Here is a 27,352-nt window from a genome sequence, read left to right on the forward strand (position 1 = left end):
GTAGCTGCACTTACGTACTGATTACTGATGGTTCTTCTATTGCCAGTGGGAACCTGGGGCAAATGACCTAACTCATGGAAACATAACTTAAGCTGATGATGGGCATTTATTTTACTCATTCATCTAGTCATTGAACAGATCTTTATTGAGCAGCTAGTATGAGCCAGCAGCAACAGCAAAACTTTGCTTCTGTTTCTCAGCTGGAAATGATAAAGCAGTTTTTGACTTGACTTCTAAGGAAGACTTCAATTTCGGGTTGTAAACAACCAGCTTCAAAAGGCAGCACCACTTGTTTGTGATCCAAGAGTTGCCTGTGCCCGAGATGGCAGGTGTCTGGGTCACTTGTTTGCCCCGGGAAGGCCTTTCTGTCTCGGAGCTCTCCCGGCATCCTTGGGGGGTGCAGCCCTGGGTCACGACGTGGTCTCTCTGTTCCTTGCAGGTTCCCCCGCCTGCACAGTGCGGTGATCAGGACCTTTGTTCTCGTGCAGCATTACACGGCCGCAATGATGGCCGTGAGCGGCCTCTCTCAGATGAAGAACTACACATCGGTGGAGACGCTGGAGATCACGCAGAACCTCATCAACTCCCCGAAGCAGTGCCCCTGCGGCCACGGGCTCATGGTCCTGCTGCGGGTGCCCTGCTCCCCACTGGCGGCCGTGGCCTACGAACGGCTGGCCCACGTGCGGGCGCGGCTGGCCCTGGAGGAGCACTTTGAGATCATCCTGGGCAACCCCAGCTCTGGCATCACCATCGGGAAGCACTTCTTGAAGCAGCTCAAGGTGGGACAGGAGTGGGGATAGACTCCTGGGAGGGCAGTGGGGCGGGACCACCAGGGGGAGGGGAGGAGAGGGAGTGGGGTGGCGACAAACTCCTTAAGGTCCCATCCCGGTCCATAGGTCCATCGTGGCCTCTGCGTACCGGGCCACCCCTCCAGCTGCCTCTCTCGCCACATCCCTACCTGCAGCTTTCAGTCCAGCTGCACCACATTACTTATAAAAGCTGCACCCCCCAAAAAACACACTGTCTTGCTCTTTCAAACTTCTGGGTTGTAGCTTGATTTTATTTCTTTCTGGGGATTCATTTCTTCTTCTTCTTGTTTATTTAGCTGATGCCTATCAATCTGCAGAATTCAACTCAGTGTCTTTTTTAAAAAAAATTCTTATTTATTTATTTTTGGCTGTGTTGGGTCTTTGTTGCTGCACGCGGGCTTTCTCTAGTTGTGGTGAGCAGGGGCTATTCTTCGTTGTGGTGCGCGGGCTTCTCATTGCGGTGGCTTCTCTTGTTGCGGAGCATGGGCTCTAGGCACGCAGGCTTCAGTAGTTGTGGCTCATGGGTTCAGTAGTTGTGGCATGTGGGCTTAGTAGTTGTGGCATGCAGGCTCAGTAGTTGTGGCTCATGGGCTCTAGAGCGCAGGCTCAGTAGTTGTGGCACAGGGGCTTAGTTGCTCCGCAGCATGCGGGATCTTCCCGGACCAGGGCTCGAACCCGTGTCCCTGCCTTGGCAGGCAGATTCTTAACCACTGCACCCCCAGGGAAGTCCCCAGAGTCTTTTCTTCTTTCAGGAAGCTGCCCTTCCCCCTACTTGTCCCCCTGCGCCCCCCAAACCGGGGCAGGTTCTGCTTTCCCTGCCTGTCATCTTGCTCCTCCCCCAGCAGAGAAGGGCAAGGACAGCCCCACACATCTCAGACTCCCAGACTAGCACAGTGCCTGGACCATAATTGCCTTTCACTAAATGTACAGGTGACGGAGGATGCAAAAGGATTAGGGTGAGAATACTGAGAGAATAATTGGGAAGGCACTGTGAAGGCACAGCCCCACAGCGGAGAGAACATAGTACCGAATGTTAGGCAGTTGGGGATATACTGTCTCGCACCGAATGTCAGGCAGTTGGGTATATACTGTCTCGCAAAGAATCAGTCAGGGGCTTCCCTGGTGGCGCAGTGGTTGAGAGTCTGCCTGCCGATGCAGGGGACATGGGTTCGTGCCCCGGTCCGGGAAGATCCCACATGCCGTGGAGCAGCTGCGCCCGTGAGCCATGGCCGCTGAGCCTGCACGTCTGGAGCTGGTGCTCCACAACGGGAGAGGCCACAACAGTGAGAGACCCGCGTACCGCAAAAAAAAAAAGAATCAGTCAGTCTGTTGGCAGATATCTCTTGAACGGCTGATGAGTGCTAGGCAGTGTTCTATGTGGCTGGGCGTCCCGTGGTGAAGCCAGTGGTATGCCTATTTGCAGTTTAAATTTGATAAAAATCCAGCGAGGCATTGCAAGGGCTTTAAATCAGCAGAAGGACATCAAGGTTCCCTTGGAGCTGGGCTGGTTGGAAAGTAAGAAGTCTTACAGCTTTCTTTTTTTTTTTTTTTTTTCCGGTACGCGGGCCTCTCACTGTTGCGGCCTCTCCCGTTGCGGAGCACAGGCTCCGGATGCACAGGCTCAGTGACCATGGCTCACGGGCCCAGCTGCTCCGCAGCATGTGGGATCTTCCCGGACCGGGGCACGAACCCGTGTCCCCTGCATCGGCAGGCGGACTCTCAACCACTGCGCCACCAGGGAAGCCCACAGCTTTCTTTTTAATTACCTGCAGATGTGGCAGAAGATTGAGGATGCGGAGTGGAGGCCTCAGACGTACCTGGAGTTGGAGGGCCTGCCGTGCATCCTGATCTTTAGTGGGATGGACCCACACGGGGAGTCCTTACCGAGGTGAGTGGGGAGGGACTGTGTACCTGGGGGTCTCTGAGGAGCCAGTTGCCTGGGCTCGCCGCTGGGGGCTTTGCCAGGTCAGGCTTCCCCTGCCCGACTCTTGGGAATGCATTCACATCAGAGTCATCATAGATGTGTATCTTCATGGTGACCGTTTTCCAGCAAATGTCAGTGAAATGCGTGTGAGGCCTGGGCAGCTTTTCCTAATTCTCGGACAGGCACCCCCCGGGCTCGTGCTGGTGGATGTGGGGACTCTTGCCGGGCTCCATGGGTGGAGGCCCGGTAGCTGATGAGGAAGCTGAGGTTTACAGAGATTAAGCCAGTGCGCTGCATGGCGGACACCGGGGCCTCCCGGCTTCTTGCCGTTTGGCCACACGACACTTTCGTGAGGGCCACCTCGCGCCGCGTACTCATGGGCCGGGTAAAAGTGTCCGCACAGGGTTCAACCTCAGTTGTTGCCGTGTCACGGATCAAGTCTTCTATTCCTCAACTCCGTAAGGGCTAAGACAATGCCTTAGTCTATCTTAACGTTGAGCAAGCATTTACTTTTTGTATCAGGCACTGGGCTAGACTTTTAATCTAGCATTTGCACCTTACGACCATAGTATTACTACCCTGTTTTATAGATGAGCAAGTGAAAGGTCATTTGCTTTAGTAAAAGCCTACCTGCAACCCCCATCTGCCTCTCTCCAAGCCCTTTGCCGTTTCCCCCGCGCAGCTCCGAGCCCTGCCCCAGCCTGCCCTCTGTGCCCCCTCCTCCACGTGTGTGACTCATTGGCATGTCTTCCCAGGCAGACTCTCGTTTCCAGTATGGCGACCCCTTGATGACCATCCTCTCCCTTGCATGGGGCATAGTCTTGGGCACATTTTAAATGTTGATGGAATCATCAAATATCCACTTATTACATATATTTCTCCCAGCAGTGCACGTAGATGGTTATTAATATTCACGGCCGTCTTTCATTTGAAAACAATCTGAGCCTCCAAGACGTTGCCCAGCTTGTTGAGGGTCTGTCCCCAGGAAGTGGCAGGGCTGGGGTTCAAGCCTCCGTTTTGTCTGACCTGAAAGTCAGTGTTCTTTTGATTCCAAGCAGCGCGGGGCTAAATCCACGGCAAGGGCCCCCAGAGACTTGCAGTCAAACAGACTTTGTTGCTCAGGGGTTGCAGTGATGCTGTTTGCTTCTCCGTTTGCATGAGTCCTAGGGGCCTAGCGAGGAAGGCAGCGTGCTGGTCCCCAGCGCGAGCGGTACCTCCTCTGTAGAAGGCAGTCGATAGAGCCCTTCTTCCGTTTCCTCCCAGGTCTCTGCGGTACTGTGACCTGCGGCTCATAAACTCCTCCTGCCTGGTGAGGACGGCACTGGAGCAGGAACTGGGCCTGGCTGCTTACTTTGTGAGCAGCGAGGCTCCCCTGGAGAAGCGGGCCCGGAGTGAGGCCTTGGAGAGCGACGCCGAAAAGCTGAGCAGCACAGACAACGAGGATGAGGAACTGGTGACGGAAGGTGCGGAGGGCCGGGCTGGACACCTGTCCCGCGCGCGGCTTGGCCCTGGGCCCACCTGCTGGTCAGCAGCTCCCGATGAGAGACATCTACATACGTCTTTGGGGGAAATCCCTCAATGATTTCAGATTTGGCTTTCTCCCCCTCATTTTTGGTCATGTGAGAAAATGGAAATCCCAACAGGTTCTTTGTAGCTCTAGAATTCTTAAAGAGTAGGAAGAAAAATGGACATTTCCTAGGCTTTAAGTTCATGCCTTGTTTGAATTGCTGGTGGAATTACTGCCTGGTTTAAGGTTCACTCGCTTGTTTCCTCTACGTGAATTAACAGGACCTGTCCCTTATTGAGATTTATGAAAACAGGCTAGTTTCGTTTGCAGACATCAAAGTTCAACGCCATGTATTTTTTTATTTATTTTTTATTGCGGTACGCGGGCCTCTCACCGCTGCGGCCTCTCCTGTTGCGGAGCACAGGCTCTGGATGCACAGGCTCAGTGGCCATGGCTCACGGGCCCAGCCGCTCCGCGGCATGTGGGATCTTCCCGGACCGGGGCACGAACCCGTGTCCCCTGCATCGGCAGGCGGACTCTCAACCACTGCGCCACCAGGGAAGCCCAATGCCATGTATTTTAATAGGACACATAAATCGGAGCAATGCAAGGCATTTGGCTGTAGTCAACAGGATAGCGAGAGAAAATAAAAAGCTGCTACTACAAACATGCAAGGCATTCGTGGGGTTTGGTGTAGCAGAGAGAGAGATGGAAGGAGAGCTGGAAGATGAGGACTCTCTTCCCCCTCCATCTCTGGCTGTGTGGCTTTGGACAGGTCATGTTACCTCTCCAAGCCTCGGATGACTCATCTGTAAAGTGGGGTGGAAGGACCCACCTGGTGCTGTGGGAACCTTTCGCAGACGTGAATGGGACCCTGACATGAAACTGCCCGTGGAGTGAATCCACACTCCTGGAATCTCCCGACCCACCTCCGTCCTTTCCCCATTCGTTCCTCTTGGCTTCCGGCCCCTACGCCGCACCCCGGGCTCTTGGCCACACTCATCCCATGAATGTGCTCTGCTCTGTCACCTCTGGGCCACACAGGCGTTCTTCCGTCCACTCGAGTCCCCTCTGCTCCGTGCTTCACCTGGAGATCCCTGCTGGCCCTTCAGAACTGGGATCAGGGTCACCTTTCCCAGGATATTTCCCTGCTCCTACTTCTCCCTGCTGGGTGGGCACCTGGCCCCTGGGCTCCTCCTTCTTTGCTCTCCTTACTCTGTCCTGTAGCTGTGACCCCTGGGCAGGAGCCTCACTGACCCCCCAGTGCCTCACTGGCCTGCTCTGTCTCCTCAGCACTCCCTCAGAGGAGGCCTGGGAACGTGGATGGATGGAGGGATGGATGGATGGAGGGATGGAAGGATGGATGGATGGATAGAGGGATGGATAGAGGGATGGATGGATGGATGGAGGGATAGAAGGAGGGATGGATGGAGGGATGGAAGGAGGGATGGAAGGAGGGATGGATGGATGGATGGATGGATAGAAGGAGGGATGGATGGAGGGATGGATGGATGGAGGGATGGATGGAAGGAGGGATGGATGGAGGGATGGAAGGAGGGAGGGATGGAAGGAGGGAGGGATGGATGGATGGATGGAAGGAGGGATGGATGGAGGGATGGAAGGAGGGAGGGATGGATGGAAGTAGGGATGGATGGAAGGAGGGAGGGATGGATGGAAGTAGGGATGGATGGAGGGAGGGAGGGATGGAAGTAGGGATGGATGGAGGGATGGAGGGATGGATGGAGGGAGGGATGGATGGATGGATGGAGGGAGGGATGGATAGATGGATAGAAGGAGAGATGGAAGGAGGGATGGAGGGATGGATGGATGGAAGGAGGGAGGGATGGATAGATGGATAGAAGGAGGGATGGATGGAGGGATGGAAGGAGGGATGGATGGATGGAAGTAGGGATGGATGGAAGTAGGGGATGGATGGATGGATAGATGGATAGAAGGAGGGATGGAAGGAGGGATGGATGGATGGAAGTAGAGATGGATGGAGGGATGGATGGATGGAGGGAGGGATGGATAGAGGGAGGGATGGATGGATGGAGGCATGGATGGGTGGGTGGGTGGGTGGGTGGACAGATGAGAGATGATATGTGTGAACGCACTTTGTAAACTGTGAAGTGCTGGGGGAACGTACAGGACCATGATTACGAGGCCTCTTCAGTGTGTGTGTTTTGAAACAGGCTCCACATCAGAGAAGAGGAGCCCCGTGAAGAGAGAACGATCCCGCTCCCATGACTCTGCGTCTTCATCCCTCTCCTCTAAGGCATCCAGTAAGTCTCCAAGGGGTAAAGATCCCACAATTGGACCGTTTCTGTTTTTTGAGATTTCAAAGAATGAAAAGAGATCCTTTATTTTCAACTAGAACTGGAAGGAGAAGGGATCTACGAAGAACTGGCCTTTCTAGAGAGTACGCGTCTTTCTGGACTTGGGCGGGGAGTGGGGGGTCCTTCCCGGGACGAGGTCGTGGCCTCTGCCCCTGCAGGGCCTGTGCCGGGTGGTGTCAGAGGGCCCTCCCTCTGTGCTCTACAGGCAGCTGTTGGAATCAGGGGGGAGGAGCTGGGTGAGTGTTCTTGTCGAGTCTGAGGGCAGAGAGAAGTAGACACAGAAGACTTCACTGGGGGAGAAATAACAAAATTTAGCAAGTGTCACTGACCCCTGGACCTGGACCACACTTTGGTGGAGGGGGCGGGGAATGTGGATGAAGTGCTCCAGGTCTCTGCTCTGAGGGATGCCTCGGCCTCAGGAGCAGTCAGGACGGGCACACGTGAGACAGTATGGCACGTCTTCCCACCACAAGCATTTACGGAGAACCTACTCTCTACCTGGCTCAGGGCATTGAGAGACCAATTAGATACGGACCTGCTCTCAAGGAAACCATTGTTCCTTTGGACCAGGTTATGTTGCAGTAGGGGCTGATGTATTTTTTCTGCACACATATTCACACCTGTGAGGTGTTACGGTTATGCATATGAGGAAGGAATTCATTTTGTCTCAGGTGAGGCAGATTTAGCGGTAGGGTGTGATCCCTGCAGGTTTCAGAGAGCAGCTGGCCTTTGGGCCTTGCAGGAGAAGGCTTTCCAGTGCAGGAGAAGGTATTCCAGGTGGAGGAGACTTCACAGGTAGAGGAGGCTTGGGGCCTGAAGGTGTGTGTGGTGCTTGGGTGCAGTGAGTGGTCCCAGGGTTACAGCTCAGGGTCAGGGCGTGGCTGCAAAGGTCAGAGCACATCAGGGGGGTTGACTTGGGGCCTTCTTTGGTTTCCTTTCTCCTTCCCCCTCCCCACCTGCCCACAGATAATAGTGGGCCAGTGGTGGGGCTCTCCCTCACTGGTGTGCACAGAGGGAGTCAGACGAGGCCTCCTTAACATGAGCCTGGTCTCTGTGATAGAAGAAAGGTCTGATTTAGAGGCTGGAGTCAGAAAAGCCAAAAGCTGCAGCTTGTTGTCCTTCTGCCCCAAGCAATAGAGGGAGCCCAGGGCACCAGGGGGGCATCTGTGCCATTAGAATGGAGAGGTGTGGTGCTTTGTTCTTCCCTGATCCTGGGCTGGCAGCTTTCTAGAAGGTTCTGGGACACGCAGGTCTGTGCAGTGTCTTCAGGTGGAGTAGGATGCCCAGGCTGCCGGCCAGCCTCCTCTTCCGGTGAGGTGGCTTTTGAAAATTCCACAGAGGGTCCTGGGATCTTAGGGGTCTCTGATGAGATGCTTCCTGTGTCTCTGATGAGGTGCTTCTAGTGTCTCTGATGAGATGCTTCCTGTGGCCTTCAGTGTAACTCCCACGTTTCAGGAGGTCCAGGGAGAGGAGACTTGGCCACAGGAGTCAAGAGCCGGGGGTGGGGTCACATGAGTCAGCCTGGGAGGGGCTGGGTCCCTCTTTTATAGACTGACAGTCCCCCTGGATTCAACCGAGGCAGAATGCCTGAGGTCAGGGCGGGTGGATGGAGAGAAACATCAGTGTGGGTCTCCGTCCTCCGGGTCCTCCCAGTCTGGGCTTCACAACCTAGGACATGGGTGAAGATATTTGGGTCCCCGTGGTCTACTTTTGGAACCTCCTGCCCCTTTCGTGTGCTTTGTGTCCACCTGTCCCTCCCCTGGGCCAGATGCCCAGGTCCTCACAGCCTCCCTGACCCTGGTCCTTAGCTCCTCCGCTGCCTCTGAGCTGATCACCTCGGGTGGCTTGCCCGGGGAAGAGGCATTTTAGCAGGAGTCAGGCCTTTAGCCCAGGGGGACAGGCCGGTGCTGCCTTTCCTCTGTCCACGAGCAGCCTGTAAGCAGCCTGCCAGGCTGTGGGGTTGAGTCAGAGCCTTGCTGGGGAGCTGGGATCCGGTGGGGAGGTTAGCTGAGCCGCGTGGTGAGCAGCGCAGGCTGAGCCAAGTGTCGTGGGGCGGGGTCTGGGGAGGGTGGTCTGGGAAGCAGCTCCCCTCGTCTCCAGGAAAACAGCAGAGCTAAGATGGAGATGTGGTTCCCGTGGAGCCTGAGGTCCTCGGGGTTGCTCAGAGCTGGCACGCCTGCCCCGGGCAGATGTGGCTGGATTGATATGAAAGACAGACAGCGCTGCCCCTCCGTGTCCAGGGACCCACACTCTTCTTGCCTTTCACCATGGTCCACGTGGGGAAAAGGGCAAACGAAACCCCGTATTTGGGTAGCTGCTGTGCATACTGCATTTTCCGTCTTGAGTTCTTCTAGAAGCTAAGTGGTTGTAGCATTAGAGTCAAGCCTTTTCAGTCCTGTGAGTTTTGCTGCTTTGAACCAGAAGCACTGCTACGCTGTGCAGAGGGGAGTTCAGAGCTCCAGGACCCACCCGCACGGAAGCAGGAGTGTAGGCTGGGCCCTGAAGGTGAGGGTTCTGGAACAGATCGGGCGGGGGGTGCCGAGGAGAGGCCTTTGCGACGTGTATGGGGCCAGGGAGCGGGGCTGGCTGTCTCCCCGCAGTGCCTCTTGGCTTTGTCAGAAGGACAGAGGAGTCTGTATTTAACCAGAGATGGGATGGCATTGACGGAAATTCCCAGTCGTCGCAGGTAAGGGGAGTTGGTGCTGCAGAAGCAGGAGCGGCGGGTGCGGGGCCCTGACTGACGGGACCCTCTCTCCGCAGGCTCAGCGCGGTGCGGCGAGTCCCCGGCTCAGGCTCAGCCGGCGGGGCCCTCGCGGGGGGACCGGGCCCGATCGCCTCAGCCCTGCGGCCCCGCGGAGGAGGGCAGGGCCCTGGGAGAGAGACAGTGGCCCCGGGCAGGGCAGGGGCCGCCGTCGGTCATCAGCAGGTGCAGCCCCGGGCTGGCCCCCCAGCCGGAGCCCGGCCTCAAGACTGGCCAGTGGAGCATCCAGGTGTCAGTTCCCTCATCGTCCTCCTCGGGCTCGTCCGCGATGCCTGCTGCTGGCCCGCTCGTCCTGCAGGCCGCGCAGTGCTCCATGACCAAGGCCTGCCGGCGGCCGCCTGTGGTCTTCCTGCCCAAGCTGGTGTACGACATGGTCACGTCCACCGACGGCAGCGGCCTGCCCAAGGCCGCCTCGCTCCTGCCCTCGCACTCGGTCATGTGGGCCAGCTCGTTCCGGCCCCTGCTCAGCAAGACCATGACGTCCACAGAGCAGTCACTGTACTACCGGCAGTGGACGGTGCCCCGGCCCAGCCACATGGACTACGGCAGCCGCACCGAGGGCCGCGTGGACGGCTTCCACCCACGCCGGCTGCTGCTCAGCGGGCCCCCCCAGGTGGGTGCCGCCCCGTGCGCCCGGGCTCCGCGGGGCTTGTGTTCGCGCCCAGAGGCAGGTTTGGGGCTTATTCACACCTGCCTTCCCGCGGTGGAATCTCAGACGGCCCTAAGTGGGCAGGTGGACGGCTGGGTGACCTCCATCCTCTGACCCCGGTTTCCTCCTCTGCGTGGTGTGTGGGTGGAGTTCTCTGCGAGTGCTTGTTGCTCCTTCAGACAATGGTTCTGCATTTCCCACACTATTGCATTCGGTCCTCACGGTCAGTCTGCGGTTCCCTCCCACTCTGACCATGGAAGCCAACCCCTGTTTCTGCCCTGCAAGATTTTGGTGAAACCGAACAGGGAGATGAGAAACCTGTCACCATCTCCCAGCTCTCTGTGTTTTTCTGACAACAAAAGACCGTTTCACCTGTCAACGTGGCAGGAACCTGGGCGGTGTGAATGTCAGGTGTCGTGAGCGTGTGAGGAGGACGCACGAGGTTGGTTTGGGGTCTTGGGAGGGGGCTCGGCCAGACAGGGCAGGGCTGGAGGGTGGGCTGCCTGGGGTTGGATTCGGACTAGAACATCACCTGAGCCCTGGGCCGGTTCCAGCCTTCTCTGTGCCTCACTGTTCTCATCTGAGAGTGAGGAAGATAATAGCTTTGTGATAAACTCTATCACAAAAACAGGAGTGTTAAACAAGAGAATAATTGTAGGGCGCCTGGAACATGGCCTGACCCCTGGAAAACACTGTTACTGTCACCATCATCATCACTGTCCCAATTCAAGACGTGTTTCCTTTTCACACCAAATGTTCATTCCCCTGCCAGGTACCTACCCCAAGAAACCCAAACCCGCAAAAATATGTATAAGAATGCTCATTTTTGTATTGTTTACAGTAGTTAAAAAACAGACTGGAAACAACTTAAGTTGCATTGGTCAAGTTCGGTTGAAAACATTTGGGCACAACAATATCATGCAGTTCAGCCACAGAAAGTTTGAACTATTCAGTAGCTCTTTATATACTGACGTTGACATTTCTCTAAGATATTTACATTTTAAAGATCAAGTTGCAGAATAATATATACGTGGTGTCATATCAATTATGAAAAAAATCAGTGTGTGTATGTGTCTGCATGTGTGAAAATATCTAAAAACTCCCTGACAGGAGAGCTTGGAGGCAGCAGGGGACTGGAATTTGTGACCATTCTTCTTTATTATTGATCTGTATTTCTTGAACTTTTAAATGAGTATATAGCACTTTTCATAATTTAAAAAAATAGGAAAAAATAAAATGTTTTTTAAGAAGGATTCCTGGTTTCTCCATACCCCTCACATTACTGAATGTTATCAATCTTTAAAAGCTTTTGCCTTTTTGATAGGGGAGAAATAGTATATTTCTAGTATAATAGTAAGGGTGAATATATTTTAATATATTTATTGGTCATTGGTACTTCTTTTACAGTGACTTTCTGGTTTTGTTTCTCTATTTTTCCTTTAGTCCATTTGACTTTTATTCTTTTGCTTTGTTCTTTAGATTATAAATTTTAATCGTTTGTCAATTATATGTATTGCATATATTTTCTCCAAAGCTCCCCCCAGTTGTGTTTCATATTTTCTTTTTAAACGGGTCAGTTATTTCCGGGACTTCCCTAGCAGTCCAGTGGTTAGGACTCCGCGCTTCCACTGCCGGGGGTGTGGGTTCCGTCCCTGGTCGGGGAGCTAAGATCCCACATGCCGTGCGGCAGTGCCAAAAAAATAAAAATAAAAAGTTAGTTATTTCCATTCATCAGCATTTGTCGAATACTTGCTGTGAACCGGGCGTTGAGCTAAGAACTTGGAGAGCACATTCTTAGCGCACCAGGTTGGAGGGAGGCGAGGATAGCCCACAGGTACCCATGTAACCAGTTGTGACCTCAGTGAACTAAGACCAATAGTATACTGGCCTGGTGCTGGGCTTGAGGGGGCAGGGGATTTTCTAAAACAAGAAGAAAGAGAAGGAAGAAGAGAAAAATCATTTTATTTCTTTTCCTGGCCTTAGGAGGAGAGAAATGTGATGCCAGCCTTTTATGTCCCGCACAGTGAATTTTGTTGTCTTACTACAGCCATATCAGTTAATATAAGATAGCAATTTGCACTTACGCAAGACTCTTAAGACATTATTGAAATGTCAGTTCATTCTTTTTTGAAGCAACCTTTGTTCAGCTCCTGATGGAGTCCTACTTCTAACGGCTTAAACCATGTGGCCAGTTAAAATCTGGAAAGACATTTGCAATGATTTATAAGCAGGTGGGTCTCCCGCCCACCGGAGTTCATCTGTCTGCCTGCCATGCTTCTTCAGGCCACATTTTCCCTCAAATATCTTTGCATCCCCCCAGCCGTCCTTTTAATTAGGTGAGATGGTTAAAAGAGGTGGCGGCGTGGAGGCACGTCAGGTGCTCAGTCAGCGCCCGCACGTAGGCAGGGCGTACTGAGGCTGCCTCCTGTTCTGCTGTCTCTACAGATCGGGAAGACAGGCGCCTACCTGCAGTTCCTCAGCATTTTGTCCAGAATGCTCATCCGGCTGACGGAAGTGGATGTTTACGATGAAGAAGAGATCAATATCAGTGAGTTATCTGCTGATGACACTTGGGCTTGGAATCATCTTTAGTCGGTTTCTCAAGTGACTTCCGCTGTATCTTTTACTTTGAAGATGGAATTCTCAGATGAATGATCTGACTCCTCCCAAGGGCCTTGTAGGGCTGCTTTTATCTTGCCCTTGTAGCCATTTTGCTCAGTCCTAGAATAGTGCCTGGGAGGCCTTGGTGGGAGATAAAATTACGATACTAAAAATACCCGCTGTTTACTGCGCACCTTCCAAACGTCAACCACTGTGCTAGATGGTTTACGTAAATCACCACATTTCGTTTCCTATGCCACACCAAGAGATGAATACTGTTATTCGGTTCTAGAATAACATGTTTAGGAGTCCAGCTGGGAGGTGGCAGAGCTGGAACCAAACTAGATTTCGCTGCTGCCTCTAGAAAGCGGGGTTGTCCATCAGGGGAGGGTTTCCCTCTCAGGCTGCTGAGCACGTAGGTCAACATCTTGGGGCAAAATGGAAACATATGCTATGCAGGGAATAGCCTTTTCTTCTCATTCACAGAACAGAATTTACCCTGATTAAGGTAAGATTCTTTGAACAGCTGGTTCACGCTTATTGTAGAACATCTCCTCCATTTCCTCTTCCAGCGCCCCTCCAGTGGCTCAGAAACTTGGTCTGGTAAAGGAATCCATTGCTTTGGGAATGAAGATTTGTGTAAGGAGTCGTGTGTTGTAGAGAAGGGGCCCCAGTAAGCTTGTAACAGCGCTTGTATTATGTACGTTTAAGCTGTACGGCTGGCTGGTTTGATACACGTATACACTGTGAAGTAATCACCGCAGTCACGCTAATGAACATATTCGTCACCTCACGTAGTTACCGTGTTCAGCAGCATTATTCACAATAGCCAAGGTATAGAAACAACCGTATGTTGTCCATTAATGGACAGACGTCCACCAGCAGTTGCGTGGATAACGATGGGGTATGTACTGGCGACGTACTCAGCCTTGACAAGGAAGGAAATCCTGCCATTTGGATACACAGAACTTTTTTAGATGCTCTTGCTGTGTTTGAGTTTTGACTTGGAGAAAATTTAGGACCAAGGAAGCCCATCCAGTCCTTGGTCTTTCCTTTGAAGGAGAAGGGAAAGAGGCTTTTCATCGAAACCCTGAGCTTCCCACCGTTTCCCCACAGCTGGAAACCATTTTTCAAATGAAAATCAACAGGTCTGCTGAGTTTCTGTCTCCTCATTTTGTTGGATATAACAATGATAAAGATAGGGTTTGAATCCAGTTTGTTAAACTTCAAAGCCTTACTTTCTTAAATGCTCTCTTATTGCCTTGGGTTTCTCTTTGGCAAAACGTGTGTAATTCCTGTTTTACAGGATGTTGTGAAGATGAACGGATGTTACGCACATGAAGCACTGAGCACCTATTAAATACAGAATAAATGTTCCTCTCCCTCTTCTTTCCTTACTTTTTCTGTTTCTTATGGACATGTACTCTGCCTGTATATATATAGTAGGATACACTGATATATAGATATATATCAGTATCGTCTATACTATATATATGTCATATCAAATATGTAAAATCAATATGATGTAAAATGATATTGATCAATTGATGTAAAATCAATATGTTACATAAGTTTGAGTTGGACCAACTAGATTTTTTTACCTTTTAGCCAACAAGCATTTAGTGAGCCCTGTAGACTACACCTATTATAATGTAGGGTGATACACTGCAAATGTGCAAATGTGGGTCGGGCCATGAGTAGTGGTGGCATTCAGAAGGAGAAACCAGTGTACCTGAGCATTCAGAAGACGCCTTCTAGAAGTGAAGTGATAGGAGTTGGGCCTTACTGGCTGGGTAGCATTTAGATGTAAGAGCAAGAAAGAGAACTACATTAAGTTCTGCCGGTCGTGTGGACCAGTGTGGTATATTTGGGGGACGGTGCTGGGGAGAAGCCCAGAGCCCAGGGGTAGGTATACTGCCAGGAGTGGAAGTTAGAAGAGCAACTCCATCCCATAGGAAACACAGCATAAGGCTGTTTGTCTGGCTAGAGAGAGATCTGAATGCACCTTCTTGCTGAATTAGAACAATCCTGAAAATGGGACGGGTGCCAGAGTATTTGAGATCCAGTGGAGTTCCCCAGGTAACCTGTAGACTCAGTATCAGTTCCACTCCTACCATCATCCTTGTGCACATTTGACATAAAGCCTTCTCACTTCCCGGTTTGTCATCTATCTGTGTTTCTACTGATGCTGTAGACCTCAGAGAAGAATCAGATTGGCATGACCTCCAGCTCAGTGACCCCTGGCCGGACCTGGAGCTGTTCAAGAAGTTGCCTTTTGACTACATTATTCACGACCCGAAGTATGAGGATGCCAGTCTGATCTGTTCACACCATCAGAGCATAAAGAGCGAAGGTCAGATTTTTAAATCTCTTGCTGCCACCTTCTTCCAGAGTACATGGGAATAGCCTCTCAAAGGGATGAGCTGAATTTTGTTAGTGACGAACTCATCTGGTGGTGGTGGGTGAACCGACAGTGCCTGGTGGAGAACTGAGGTCGCCACCGCACCTGACAGGAAGAGCTCTTCACAGACCTCACAAGGGAAGGCTCGGTTGGTGCTGAATAACAGTGAGGACCCTTTGGTGGTTTTTCATGATCGGAGTATTCTGAAGGTTCTGGTTAATAGAGGAAAAAGACATGTATGTTTCTCTATGAACTTGGATTGTAACAAAATGCACCTATTTCCCTTTCTGCCCTTGGTCTCTCATTTTCTCGCTCCTTCTTCAGAGACTGCTAACTTCCACAGTATTATGACTCTGCTGGGTTTCAGGGTCACTGGCAGCAAACATCGGACATGAGTGGCCAGTGTGATTACAAGCACTGACTAGGGAAGTTTGGTGAATGCTGCGTGAGAGGAAAATACTCACCGGTCTCCTTGTCAAACCAATCATTTTATCTTCGTCGCTCTCAGAGCAGATCACTTTTTTTTCTTTTTTTTAAGATTTAATTAATTAATTTATTTATTTATTTTATTGGCTGCGTTGGGTCTTCTGTTGCTGTGCGCGGGCTTTCTCTAGTTGCAGCGAGCGGGGGCCACTCTTCGTTGTGGTGTGAGGACTTTTCATTGCAGTGGCTTCTCTTGTTGTGGAGCACAGGCTCTAGGCACGCAGGCTTCAGTAGTTGTGGCACACGGGCTTCAGTAGTTGTGACACATGGGCTTAGTTGCTCCGCGGCATGGGGGATCCTCCCGGACCAGGGCTCGAACTCATGTCCCCTGCCTTGGCAGGCGGATTCTTAACCACTGCGCCACCAGGGAAGCCCAAGCAGATCGCTTTTACTGAAGGTTCCTTCACATAGTAGACCTTCTCGAATGGAGGTTGACTGTTAAAATCTTAATTTTGCTACGTCATTTGAAAACCTGGAGGTGATTCATGTGCCTTACAGCACTTGCATATTACGTAGCGAATCCTTGAATATGTTTAGGAACCATGCATAGGTGCGTGCGTAAGACGCCATGTGAACGTAGCCTTCAGTTTATCCCACTGAGACTCTGTCCTTTCTGACCAGCTGAGTCACCTTGGGGCAGACAGGTGAGAGGTGATCGCACAGAGTCCTGTTACCGTGGTTCCCCGTGGGTAGGCAGGGGAGAGAACGTGGGCTGGGCCTCGTGCTGCTCTTTAATGCTGGGGATTTCGTGCAGACAGAGGGACGCGCCGGAAGCCGGAGGACGTCTACGTGCGGCGCCAGACGGCGCGGATGAGGCTCTCCAAGTATGCGGCCTACAACACGTACCACCACTGCGAGCAGTGCCACCAGTACATGGGCTTCCACCCCCGCTACCAGGTAGGACGGAGCCCCCGCTCCAGCGGCAGTTCCCGTTTTACACTTAGTATTTCTTTTCATCTCAGACCCAGACGGGGAAAGAGGAGGAGGGGGCAGCAGGAGCTGATGGGAGCCAGTCAGACACCTGTGCGGCCAGGTTTTTTTTTTACATTCTTCCCCCCATAAATTATTATGTACTTCGTGCACCGTATGTACATTCACGTGTACGAGTACATACGCATCATATCGTACACGATACGTAATGTGTATAATCGTGCATTACTTACCCCACGCTTATACACATTTACATTAAATCATTGGTATTACATAGTACATATATTTATTAATTGTAAATAGCTCATTAAGTCCAATCAATTCCAGTCAACATGCACATCATAACGATTTATTCACAGTTCAGCCACCACCATATTATCACTGTCACACGCATGAAATAAAATACCCATCATCACAGCCCTTATTCTCCCTGTTATCCTATCAGTAGGAGGCCTTCCACTGCTGTCAGGATTTACACGCAAATGAACAATCATCCAAAAAACAATAAAAAGTAACATTGTTTTACCTACACTGATCGCTATGACAGCGTGAGTTAATTTATACTTCTGTATACGACTTACATACTCATATATACGTGAGTGGATGCCCCAGAAAGGCCCAGAGGTGGCAAGAGCGCTGGCTTGCTCTGTCCGTCCCCTCTACAGAGGGAAACAGCAGACGGTAGCTTTAATTTTCCTGAATCTGCTCGGCCTTGAGCTCAGCTTCCACTGAAGTAGCACCTGTCTTCTTTTAGCACAGATTTTTTTAAACGATGTAATTTTACTGTAGACGAAATTAGAAAATACATATGAGCAGTTTTTCGGAGGATTAAAATAATCAGAAATCCTATTTGCTGCAGAATAATTCTCCTAACATTTTCTCCCTCGGAGATGAAGCTTTTCTTTCAAGGCAGAGAAACCTATAAGTGAAAACATTGTCTTGATTTTGAAATTTAAAGATCTGGAGAGACTCAGAGGGTTCAGTTCCTCGTCACTTCAGGGTCTGCAGTGAAGGAATGAATGAAGCATGGGGGGAAGGAGGAGGGCGGGTTTGAGCTCTGGCCGGCGGGCCGGGTCTGTGTGCAGGCGCACAGGTCTGGGGGGCCGCACTGGCAGGGGACGTGAAACCAGGCCTGCGAGGAGCACTGAGGGGCACACGCTGGCCCCCTGCTGGCATTTCCCTGCCTCTACTTGTCCTGTTCTTCCTTCATCGCTCAAGGCTCCCTGAGAGGAAGTCTTAGGAGACTCCTCAGTTACGGCCCTCTGTGTTCCCTCCCCAGGTCAGAATCTGTTTCTGCCTCATCTCTGCTCTCAAAGTAGAACCACAGTAGGACTTCACAGCCGGTGTGTCCCGGCCCGCATCGGCCCTCCCCCAGCCCCCGTGGTTCCCGGGAGGGCACAGTGCAGGCTAGCTGCACGTCTGCAGGAGAGGCTGTCAGATGGAGGGTGAGGGTCAGGGAAGACCCCTCTGTGGACGCCTGAGCTGAGAACTGGAGGGGGCATGAGCATGGCCTGGGCAAAGCTGGGCTTGGAGGTCGTACCAGAGAGCAGTGCGGGCACGGTGACTGGGTGAGGGAGGGCTCCTTGGACAAAGTGACTAGAGGTGAGGCTAGACTGGGGATCGGAGTGAGCCCAAGACCCGTGGGTGTCAGTTTCCACGTCCACCAAGTGGGGGTGAGGACATAGGGTTGTTAATTGCTTCGTAGATGGTTAACTTTAATGCCAAGGGGACGGGAGGGGGCCTGGACATGGTGCGTGAGATAGAAGCGCGCAAGTTCGCAGTTATTGTCTTATTAATATGCTGTTACACATGTTACCTACGGTGGGAAAATAACCTTTGTTACAATTAAAAATGTGATCTGGCACGTGAATGCTTTAGTTGGCAACCCAGCGCACCTCTGGGTCAGGTCCAGCGTCGGGAAGGGCTGGGCGGCCGACGTGGCGTTGCTGGGTGAAGCACGGTCAGCACCGGGACGGGAGCGGCCGCTGGCCCAGTGGGTGTGGCCTCAGGTGTGGGCGTCCACACTGTGTCCTGGCGTCAGCCTGGGGCAGAGGCGGCAGCGACCTCTGTGTAGTCATGGCCATGGCGGGCCTGGGTTCTTCCGGGAAGTCAGGCCGGACTCTGATGACAAGCTCTGTCCTTTCCCCCTCGCACCTCAGCTCTATGAGTCCACCCTGCACGCCTTTGCCTTCTCTTACTCCATGCTAGGAGAGGAGATCCAGCTCCACTTCATCATCCCCAAGTCCAAGGAGCACCACTTCGTCTTCAGCCAACCCGGAGGCCAGCTGGAGAGCATGCGGCTGCCCCTCGTCACAGACAAGGTACCGGCTTCGAGTCCCCGGGGGGCAAATCAAAGTGGCTGCAAGGGACCACCGAGCTGGAGACCCAGAGACTGTGGTTCTTGATGAGTCCGGCACATGGGGTGGGGTGTGGCGGGGAGAGACGAACATGGTGACTCAGCTTGGAGGGGACTGGGGAGCACAAGGGCTTTGTGGCCACTCAGTCAAATTTGAGTCAAGTTTGGCATCATACTGTCACTTGATGCCTCAGTTTCCTTATCTGTAAGCTTTGGGCAATAATAACTCTTGCAAAAACTTGTGGTGAGAATTGTATGGAATAACCAACGTCAGGCACCAGCACGGTACCTGGAAGATAACAAGGGCCAGTAAATGTTCGTCCCTTCCACTATCTTTTCTTTCATGCTGTCTCTTATGGAACATTTTTTTTTTTTTTTTTTTTGCGTTCGCGGGCCTCTCACTGTTGTGGCCTCTCCCGTTGCGGAGCACAGGCTCCGGACGCGCAGGCTCAGCAGCCATGGCTCACGGGCCCAGCCGCTCCGCGGCCTGTGGGATCTTCCTATACCGGGGCACGAACCCGTGTCCCCTGCATCAGCAGGCGGACTCTCAACCACTGCGCCACCAGGGAAGCCCTCTTATGGAACATGTGAAACAGGCTAAGACGGCAGAATAGTATCATGATTCCCCCGGGGCTGCTTACCCAACCTCAACAGTTATGCACTCAAGGCCACTCTTGCTTCATCAAGCCATCTCTCTTCATCTGCCTTTCTGTGTTACTTGGAAGCGAATCTCAGACATTGCATCATTTCATTTGTAAATAATTCAACGTATATCCTCTAAAGGAGAAATTTTCTCTCTTCCGAGGAGATTGTTCCCAATGATCCGTCGTCTCTCTGGCCGCCATTTTTAGGGGCGCTTGGTTTGACAGTTCCAGCCTGACAACCTCAGAGTCAACCCGTTGCCCCTTCCCCAGCCCCAGCCCCACGGACCTTGTGTACAGCTCTGCTCTTCCTTCTCCAGAGGGCCAGGCATGCCCAGAGCTGAACCCAGCCTTGCAGACCCAGCAGGCTATTATCAAGAATGGAAACATTTGTAAAGGCAGTGAGGCCTTTACTGTAAGGTGCTTGAGACTTTATCAGTTACTGCACTAGCTTTTCCAGGCGGTTCCCATCAGAACTGGTTATGAGGGACTTCCCTGGTGGCGCAGTGGTTAAGAATCCTGCCAATGCAGGGGACATGGGTTCGAGCCCTGGTCTGGGAAGATCCCACATACCGCGGAGCAACTAAGCCCGTGCGCCACAACTACTGAGCCTGCGCTCTAGAGCCCACGAGCCACAACTACTGAAGCCCGCACGCCTAGAGCCCGTGCTCCACACAAGAGAAGCCACCGTAATGAGAAGCCCGCGCACCGCAACGAAGAGCAGCCCCCGCTCGCTGCAACTAGAGAAAGCCCCTGCGCAGCAACAAAGACCCAACGCAGCCAAAAATAAATAAATAACTTTATTAAAAAGAAAGAACTGGTTATGAGTACCAGCTGTATGCACAGCTTTGTAGCAAGTACTTTGAGGAATCGAGAAGGAACAGAAGACATAGCTTGGCCAGCGGAACCTATTGTTGAGAAAAGAGTGAAAGAAAACAGTTATTTATGTAAAAGATTCATAGTCTGCGTGTATGAATATGGCTATGATAGAGGGATTTAAGTCATACAGGAATAACGTGTACTCAGAGCGCGATATTAGGTGCTAATAGGAGAGGCTAATGAATTTGGGTAATCGATATACGCCTGTTAGTTTTGCTCACCTAACAAACCATTTCCGAACAAGCATGTACTTAGCTTCCGATTCTGTGGGCCAGCAGTTTGGACTCAGTTCTGCTGGGTGGTTATCCTGGGGTGGCTTGCTCTCATTTGTGTCCGAGGTTGGTTACCAGGTTGGCGGGGGGCCGGCTGGGCTAGGGACGCCCACGTCTGTTCCCTGCGGCCTCTCCTTCTCCAGCAGGCTAGCCCGGGCTTCTTCCTGGGAGGGTTCCGAGAGAAGGCAGAATGTGTCAGGCCTCTGGAGGCCAGGCTTGGAACTGGCGCGCTGTCATTTTAACTGCATTTTCTCCATAAAAGCAAGTCCCAAGGCTGAGCCAGATGCAGGGAGTGTGGAAATAGATGCCATCTCTTGTTGGAAGAGGCAGCAAACTCACATTTTAAAGGGAGGGGAATCGTTGTGGCCGTGCTGACAAACACTTGCTTCTTTATGCCCGTACTCTCCAGAGTCATGAATACATAAAGAGTCCGACGTTCACTCCCACGACTGGCCGTCACGAGCACGGGCTCTTTAACCTGTACCACGCGATGGATGGTGCCAGCCATTTGCATGTGCTGGTTGTCAAGGAGTATGAAATGGCGATTTATAAGAAATACTGGCCCAACCACATCATGCTGGTGCTCCCGAGTATCTTCAACAGCGCCGGAGTCGGTAGGCCTTTGTAAACGTGCCCTACTCTGTAATATTTCTGTGCATGGAGACTTGAGAGAATGTTCTAGATGTCGACGCACAGTGTGAGAGTTGTGAGTTAAGTTTTATTTGGGGCAAAGCGAGGACTAGAGCTTGGGAGACGGCCTCTCAGCTCCGAGGAACTGCTCCAGTGAGATAAGGGGGGAGGTCAGTGTATATGGGACTTTGGTGGAGGGAGATGCGTGCAGTCAAGCGCACATGTTGGCAGAGGGATGCTACTGGTCACTGGGAGCAGATATCTCTGTTGATGATTTTAGTGCTTTTCTAGATAGGAGACGATGCAAGAAATTGGGCTCATAAAATCGCCTCCTGAAAAATCTCTAACTCTCTGAAGGCCTGTTCTGCCAGTTTTGCCCAGAGCACAGACTGCCTCCTTCCTGATCGCCACCCTGACCTCCTTTCAGGGTGTGCTGAAGGTCAGCGACCGCCGTGGCTACTGACCGCATCCTTGTACAGGCAAATGGCGAGAGATAGTTTATGTCCGCGTAGAGAGGAAAGACCTTTCTCATTAAGCTTTTTGGCTTTTAAAGCTATTTTGATTTGACGATTCTTTTTTCTTCGATGTTTGGTTATTGATTTATTCATGTTCTCAGCTGTTAGAAAAGCAAGGATAAATCGAAGTGTGTGCAAATTGGAGAGGAGTGTTTTCTGCCCTAGAATTCTACAAGTCAACAGCCTATGGTGGGTGGGTGAGGGCTGCAGATCAGGACCCCCAGGAGCTGGCAGGGCTGGGGCCTCGATGGGCTTTCATCAAGTTCTCTTCTCACTGGGGCTTTGTCCTGGGTGGTCGTCGGCATAGGACTGGCCTGAGTCGGGGTCGTTTGCCCATTTCAGGCGCCGCCCATTTCCTGATCAAGGAGCTGTCTTACCACAACCTGGAGCTGGAGCGGAACCGGCAGGAGGAACTGGGGATCAAGCCTCAGGACATCTGGCCCTTCATCGTGATTTCTGATGACTCCTGCGTGATGTGGAACGTGCTGGACGTCGACTGTGGTGGGGAGAGAAGCAGGTGAGAACCCACACACTCACCCCACCAGTAAGACAAGTGCACGTGCTCTCTTCTCAGTGGGGGATTCTCGTCCGCCCTTCGAGGACCCCAGAGCGTGCCTCACGCTAGAAGGTGTGGTGTGCAGTGGACAGAGCCCGGCGTGTGGTGGGCTCACGTTCCAGGCTTTACTTTGAGTTCTTAATTTAAAAAATGTTACTGAGGTGTCATACATACAGAAAATAATGCAATATATATTCAACAGCAAATATATACGAAAAGGAAAGTATAATACATATCCGGGTATTTTCACAAACAGAACACACACGCTTGACAAACTCCCTGATGAAGAAACAGACCATCACTGGCACCCCAGAACCTTGCAGCCCCTCCTCCCTCCCCCAGCCTCCTCCTAACGTGAAGCTGTATTTTTATTTGCTGTGTGACATTAGGGAAATGACTGTTTTTTGGGTTCTAGATTCCTCATCTTTCAAAGGGGCACTTAAACTTGTGCTAGAAGTTTGTTACAAGGATTAATTAAACCATGAATTGTGTGCCCGGTCACGGGCGCAATGTAGGGAAGGCTCAGCAGATACAGCTGCAGCTGAGCATCATGGGTAAAATATTTCTGTGTGGTTTCACCATGAGTGTTTCAACTTAGCCTTTATTTGGGGCTTGATTTTTTTTTTTTTTTTTTTTGAAAAACAACTTGATTTTTTGGCTTGTTTTTGTGAGAGGCAACTTTTGAGGTTGGTTCACCTCTTCTGTGTTAGTGAGTCCTAATGTAACAATCACAAGTAACACCACTGCTCTTCTAGAAAAAACTGTTTTCTGTCTGATAGAGCTGCACGTGCATGAGGACAGCAGTCACCGTGCTTTCAGTGTTCTCACTGTCATGCTTCCCAGGGCAAGAGCTCGGCCAGGGCGGCAATGAGGAAGAGAACAAAGCTTTTCCCTCTGCCTTTCTGAATTTCATTCTGCAGCAGATGTTCAAGTCCTGGCACGTCAGAGCTGGCTGGGGCCTTAGAGAGTTTAGTTGAAGCCCCTCAGTTGGGGAGAAGGAAGCTGAGATGCAGAGAAGTTGAGCCGTGTCCCTGGGTCTCACAGACAGAGCTCTCGTCACCCCAGCTCCCAGCCCTGGGGTTACTCCCTTCAGCAGCCCTCCCTGGTCGTCGGGTGGCCCCCACTGTCTTCACGGACTTCAGTCACCGGCAGGGTGGGGTGGGAGGTGTTTACACGCTGCCTCCTTCCCTCCCCCCACCTCGCTTGGAATTGACACTGGAAACGCAAGGTGGCTTGGCAGATGCAGAGACTGTGGGCTCCGGAGACAGACAACAGCGTTCAATCCAACCTCTGTCACGTGACACTGGGCAAGTTATCCAGAGCCTCTTTTTCCTCATCTGTAAAATGGGGTTGCTATGCCTATGTCATAGGATTGCTGCGAGGATCAATGACAGTGAATTTGAAGTGCTGAGCACGGTGCCTGGCGGTTATGATGGGTTCCTCCTGCACCACCCCGCCCGGCAGGTTCAGGGGAGAGCAGCATCCCGGCCAGCCTGGTCCAGAGGGCCTTGCTGTTGTCTGCATGCCAACCGAGGGATGTCCATCTCCTTCCTTCGAACAGGGAATTTTCCTGGTCGGAAAGGAATGTTTCCTTGAAGCACATCATGCAGCACATCGAGGCTTCCCCCAACATCACTCACTACGCCCTGATCGGCATGCGCAAGTGGTCCAGCAAGACTGGGAGCCGCGAGGTGCGCGAGCCCTTCTCCCGCTGCCACGTGCACGACTTCATCATCCTGAACGTGGACTTGACCCAGAACGTGCAGTACAACCAGAATCGGTGAGCTCCTGCGCCGTCTTGGCTGTCAGCTCCGCCCACGGTCCCAGGGCCCTCCGTGAGGGGCAGCCTTACTCCTGGCAGGGGCTGCTCTGTCCTTGCCCTTCAGGGCCAACGAAACCAGAGCCTTTTCACCCATAGCATTGGCCTGGTCCCTTGCTTTCAGCCCTCATGGGTTTTTCTGGTATTTTCGTTGTATAATTTTAGGGCAGATTTGCCTAAGACCATTCAGCTTCCTTCCTCAATTCACGTGGTACCTTATTTAATGACTTAAATGCTACTGGGTGTTGTTTCTCTTTCTTTTTCTGCTCCTTCTCTGAACATGTCACTTTTTAGGAGCGTTAGCACTGAAGGAAACTGTAATTTCCCTGTGTCACTCTCTACAGACCTATGCAGAAATGCTCACGTCACGAGAAGAATCTAATCACTAACGTTTATTGAGCCCTCGACGTGCCAGGCCGTGGGCACACCCCCGAGAGGGCCCAGGCAGGAGTGTCAATTCTGGAGCCAGACCGACCTGCCAGGAATTTGGGTTCTGCCACTGTCAGCTTTGCAATTTCGGCAGATGACTTGCCATCTCTGAGTCTTGTTTTCTCCAGCTGTAAAAAGTGGCTAATATTTTTACTTTGGGAGGCCGGTTGTTTTCTTTTCAGCAAATAGATGAAGTGGTGTTTGTCGAGTCCCCCTCACGGTGCCGGGCGTGTCGTGCCTGGTCCACAGGTGGCAGTGCTTCTGTAGTGTAAGCCTGGGGTGCACCCTGCTTTCCTGGTGCAGGCGCGTCACAGCTCGTCCTGTTTTCCTTCTCGGTTTGCCTTCTGTACCTCCCAGAGGAAGGTCTTTGGCGCAGGAACGAGCCTGCTCCACCTTCCCAGCCCCCAGTACAGGGGTGCACACTCCACGTGTCTGGTAGGGGCGTGACTGGGGTGTGTGAGCTGCCTCCAGTCCGACCCGCCCCCTCCTCTGGCTCTGGGCAGGTTCATGTGTGATGATGTGGACTTCAACCTGCGGGTGCACAGCGCCGGCCTCCTGCTCTGCCGGTTCAACCGCTTCAGTGTGATGAAGAAGCAGATTGCGGTGGGCGGGCACAGGTCCTTCCACATCACGTCCAAGGTGGGTGTAGCCGTGTGCCTAGAGGGGGCTGCTGTCCGTGGTGGGAAAGCTGGCAGGGAGGCCACCCGGGCGCCTTTGAGTCAGTGGGGTGGGCTTGACTGCTGGGAAGTATTAGTAAAGGTTTTCGGTTGGGAGCGCTGGGAAGGGAAAGACTCCATCAGGTTTCCCTTCTGATCTCCGACTCTAACTGGTTTCCTGTGTGTCCCCCGCAGCGCACACGCACCACCAGCCCTCCTGTGCGCCCTTGCCTGCCCGCACTCTCTCTCCCCATTGGTTTCCTGAGCTCATCTCTGTCACTGTCTTTGCCGTTCACTTGTCCGGCTTTTCCGCTGGACAGAGCCCCTTTGGGGAGGGGGCAGGTGTGGTGCCGTGCTCTTCTCGGAGCCCCTAGGACAGTGCCTGCCAAACACTGTCTGAATGGCTCTGACGGGCTAGCCTGATGGCTGAGCCGGCCTCCAGATGGGCAGAGACGTGATCTGCTTGTGTCGGTCCTGGCCGGGCAGACCTGGGCATTTCAGATGCGAAGTCACGGTGAGCCTTCGGAGATCTGTGTCTTCCAGGAACCCATACGGAGTCGGCACACCCCTGCCTTGAAGGTCCCTCCGATCCATGGGGCAGAGTGTCAGAGATGAGCTGGAGAAGTAGGCAGGACCTTATCCGCTGTGGGAAGGTTCTAGACTTTTCTGTAGGAGTAACGAGAACCCATTGAAGGGTGTGCAGCAGAGGGTTTGATTAGCATGACTTACATCCACAGTCTCTCTGGCTGTAGCATGGGAAGTCTGTTGGTGACGGGACGCGAGATGGTGGGCCCAGATGGCCGGGCCGTGGAGAGCAGGGGCCACGGGACTGGACTGGAGGCAGATAGGGTCTGGGGACCAAGGGGAGATTGGCCGTTCCCAGAGGTTTGCATCCCTGGATTTAGGGGAATGTTCCCAAGGTCCATGGATTCCCTTATTTTTTTCTAGACCAGGCAGCCAGTTTTCGGCGTGGAATGGTCAGTGTCTACGATTCTGATCGATCACGTGATCAGTTTTCACATGTCCCACTTCGGTTAAACCTAATTTTTCTTAATGGAGAACTTCACAGTGGAAGTTATGTGTTCTCACATCGCTGCTCCATGACACAGCCTTCCACGACGGCGCCACCCACCCTGGGTCCCTGCTCAGGGTGGCTGGGAGTGGCTGACACCCACCCTTCCCCACGCAGGTGTCTGACAGCCCCATGGCCATCGTGCCGGCCCAGTACATCTGCGCCCCCGACAGCAAGCACACGTTCCTCGCAGCCCCTGCGCAGCTCCTGCTGGAGAAGTTCCTGCAGCACCACAGCCACCGCTTCTTCCCGCTGTCCCTGAAGAATCATGGCCACCCCGTGCTGTCCGTCGACTGCTACCTTAACCTGGGGTCTCAGGTAACTGTCAGAGGGGGCGCTGTCGAGTCCATAAATCCGGGAAATTCCTAAACACGCGCGCCAGAACCCAGCACTTGGAATGAGAACCACTCCACTACTTCCGCTCCGGTATGACCCCACTTTACAGCTGATAAGATAAAGGCTGAGAGGACTGAAGTGGTTTGGCCCCGATATGAGAAGTTAAGAATACAAACCCACTTCTGATGCTAAACATTTCTGATTCTCAAATGAATTAATGAATTGATAAATCTGGATAAGTCTTGGAGTTGAGTTTTAGGATATAGATTTGGAAATAACATTAAATACTGTCTCTGTTCCTCCAGGTCTGAGCTTGACCTGGCGGTTAGCATTTGCTAGATGCCAAGCGCTAACACAGTGTCGTGGGGTGTGTCACGGAGAATGACGTTTTCTCTTGGATTCCTTTCTTTCCAGATCTCTGTGTGTTATGTGAGCTCCAGGCCCCACTCTCTGAACATCACCTGCTCCGACTTCCTGTTTAGTGGACTCCTGCTCTACCTCTGTGACTCTTTTGTGGGAGCTGCCTTCCTGAAAAAGTTTCATTTTCTGAAAGGTAACTTCCCGTACTCTTACCACGGACCTTGCCTTGAGTGGCTGTCGCCACCTGGCGCCTCTGCGGAGGTGACCTCTGGTCCTAGTCCTTGGCAACGGGTAGACTGAGGCTCAGGGCGCATGACTTCCCCCAGCATCCAGGGAAGCGCAAAGAAGGCTGGGATGGGATCCCAGGGCAGCTCTTTCCCCCTCTACCTGTTTGCGTAGAGACAAGACACAGCCCCTTTCTTTTCGGTGA

The 27,352-nt window shown here is 52.4% G+C and overlaps 1 protein-coding gene across 1 annotated transcript in view; it reads left to right on the forward strand.

Annotated features, from left to right (window-relative positions):
- The window catches only part of GREB1 (growth regulating estrogen receptor binding 1), an 82,199-nt gene that overhangs the window by 52,356 nt on the left and 2,491 nt on the right, over positions 1-27,352 (forward strand). Inside the window, exons 18-32 of the mRNA XM_082672523.1 lie at positions 440-779; positions 2,582-2,697; positions 3,997-4,196; positions 6,433-6,522; positions 9,337-9,950; positions 12,432-12,534; positions 14,782-14,940; positions 16,226-16,368; positions 18,561-18,722; positions 20,959-21,163; positions 22,037-22,211; positions 23,812-24,030; positions 25,002-25,137; positions 26,344-26,544; positions 26,977-27,115. Of these exons, the coding sequence (XP_082528649.1) occupies positions 440-779; positions 2,582-2,697; positions 3,997-4,196; positions 6,433-6,522; positions 9,337-9,950; positions 12,432-12,534; positions 14,782-14,940; positions 16,226-16,368; positions 18,561-18,722; positions 20,959-21,163; positions 22,037-22,211; positions 23,812-24,030; positions 25,002-25,137; positions 26,344-26,544; positions 26,977-27,115 (3,002 nt within the window). The remainder of the gene's footprint in view (positions 1-439; positions 780-2,581; positions 2,698-3,996; positions 4,197-6,432; positions 6,523-9,336; positions 9,951-12,431; positions 12,535-14,781; positions 14,941-16,225; positions 16,369-18,560; positions 18,723-20,958; positions 21,164-22,036; positions 22,212-23,811; positions 24,031-25,001; positions 25,138-26,343; positions 26,545-26,976; positions 27,116-27,352) is intronic.

This window comes from Grampus griseus (genome assembly GCF_964374135.1).
Source record: "Grampus griseus genome assembly, chromosome: 15".
In the NCBI taxonomy this organism is placed as follows: domain Eukaryota; kingdom Metazoa; phylum Chordata; class Mammalia; order Artiodactyla; family Delphinidae; genus Grampus; species Grampus griseus.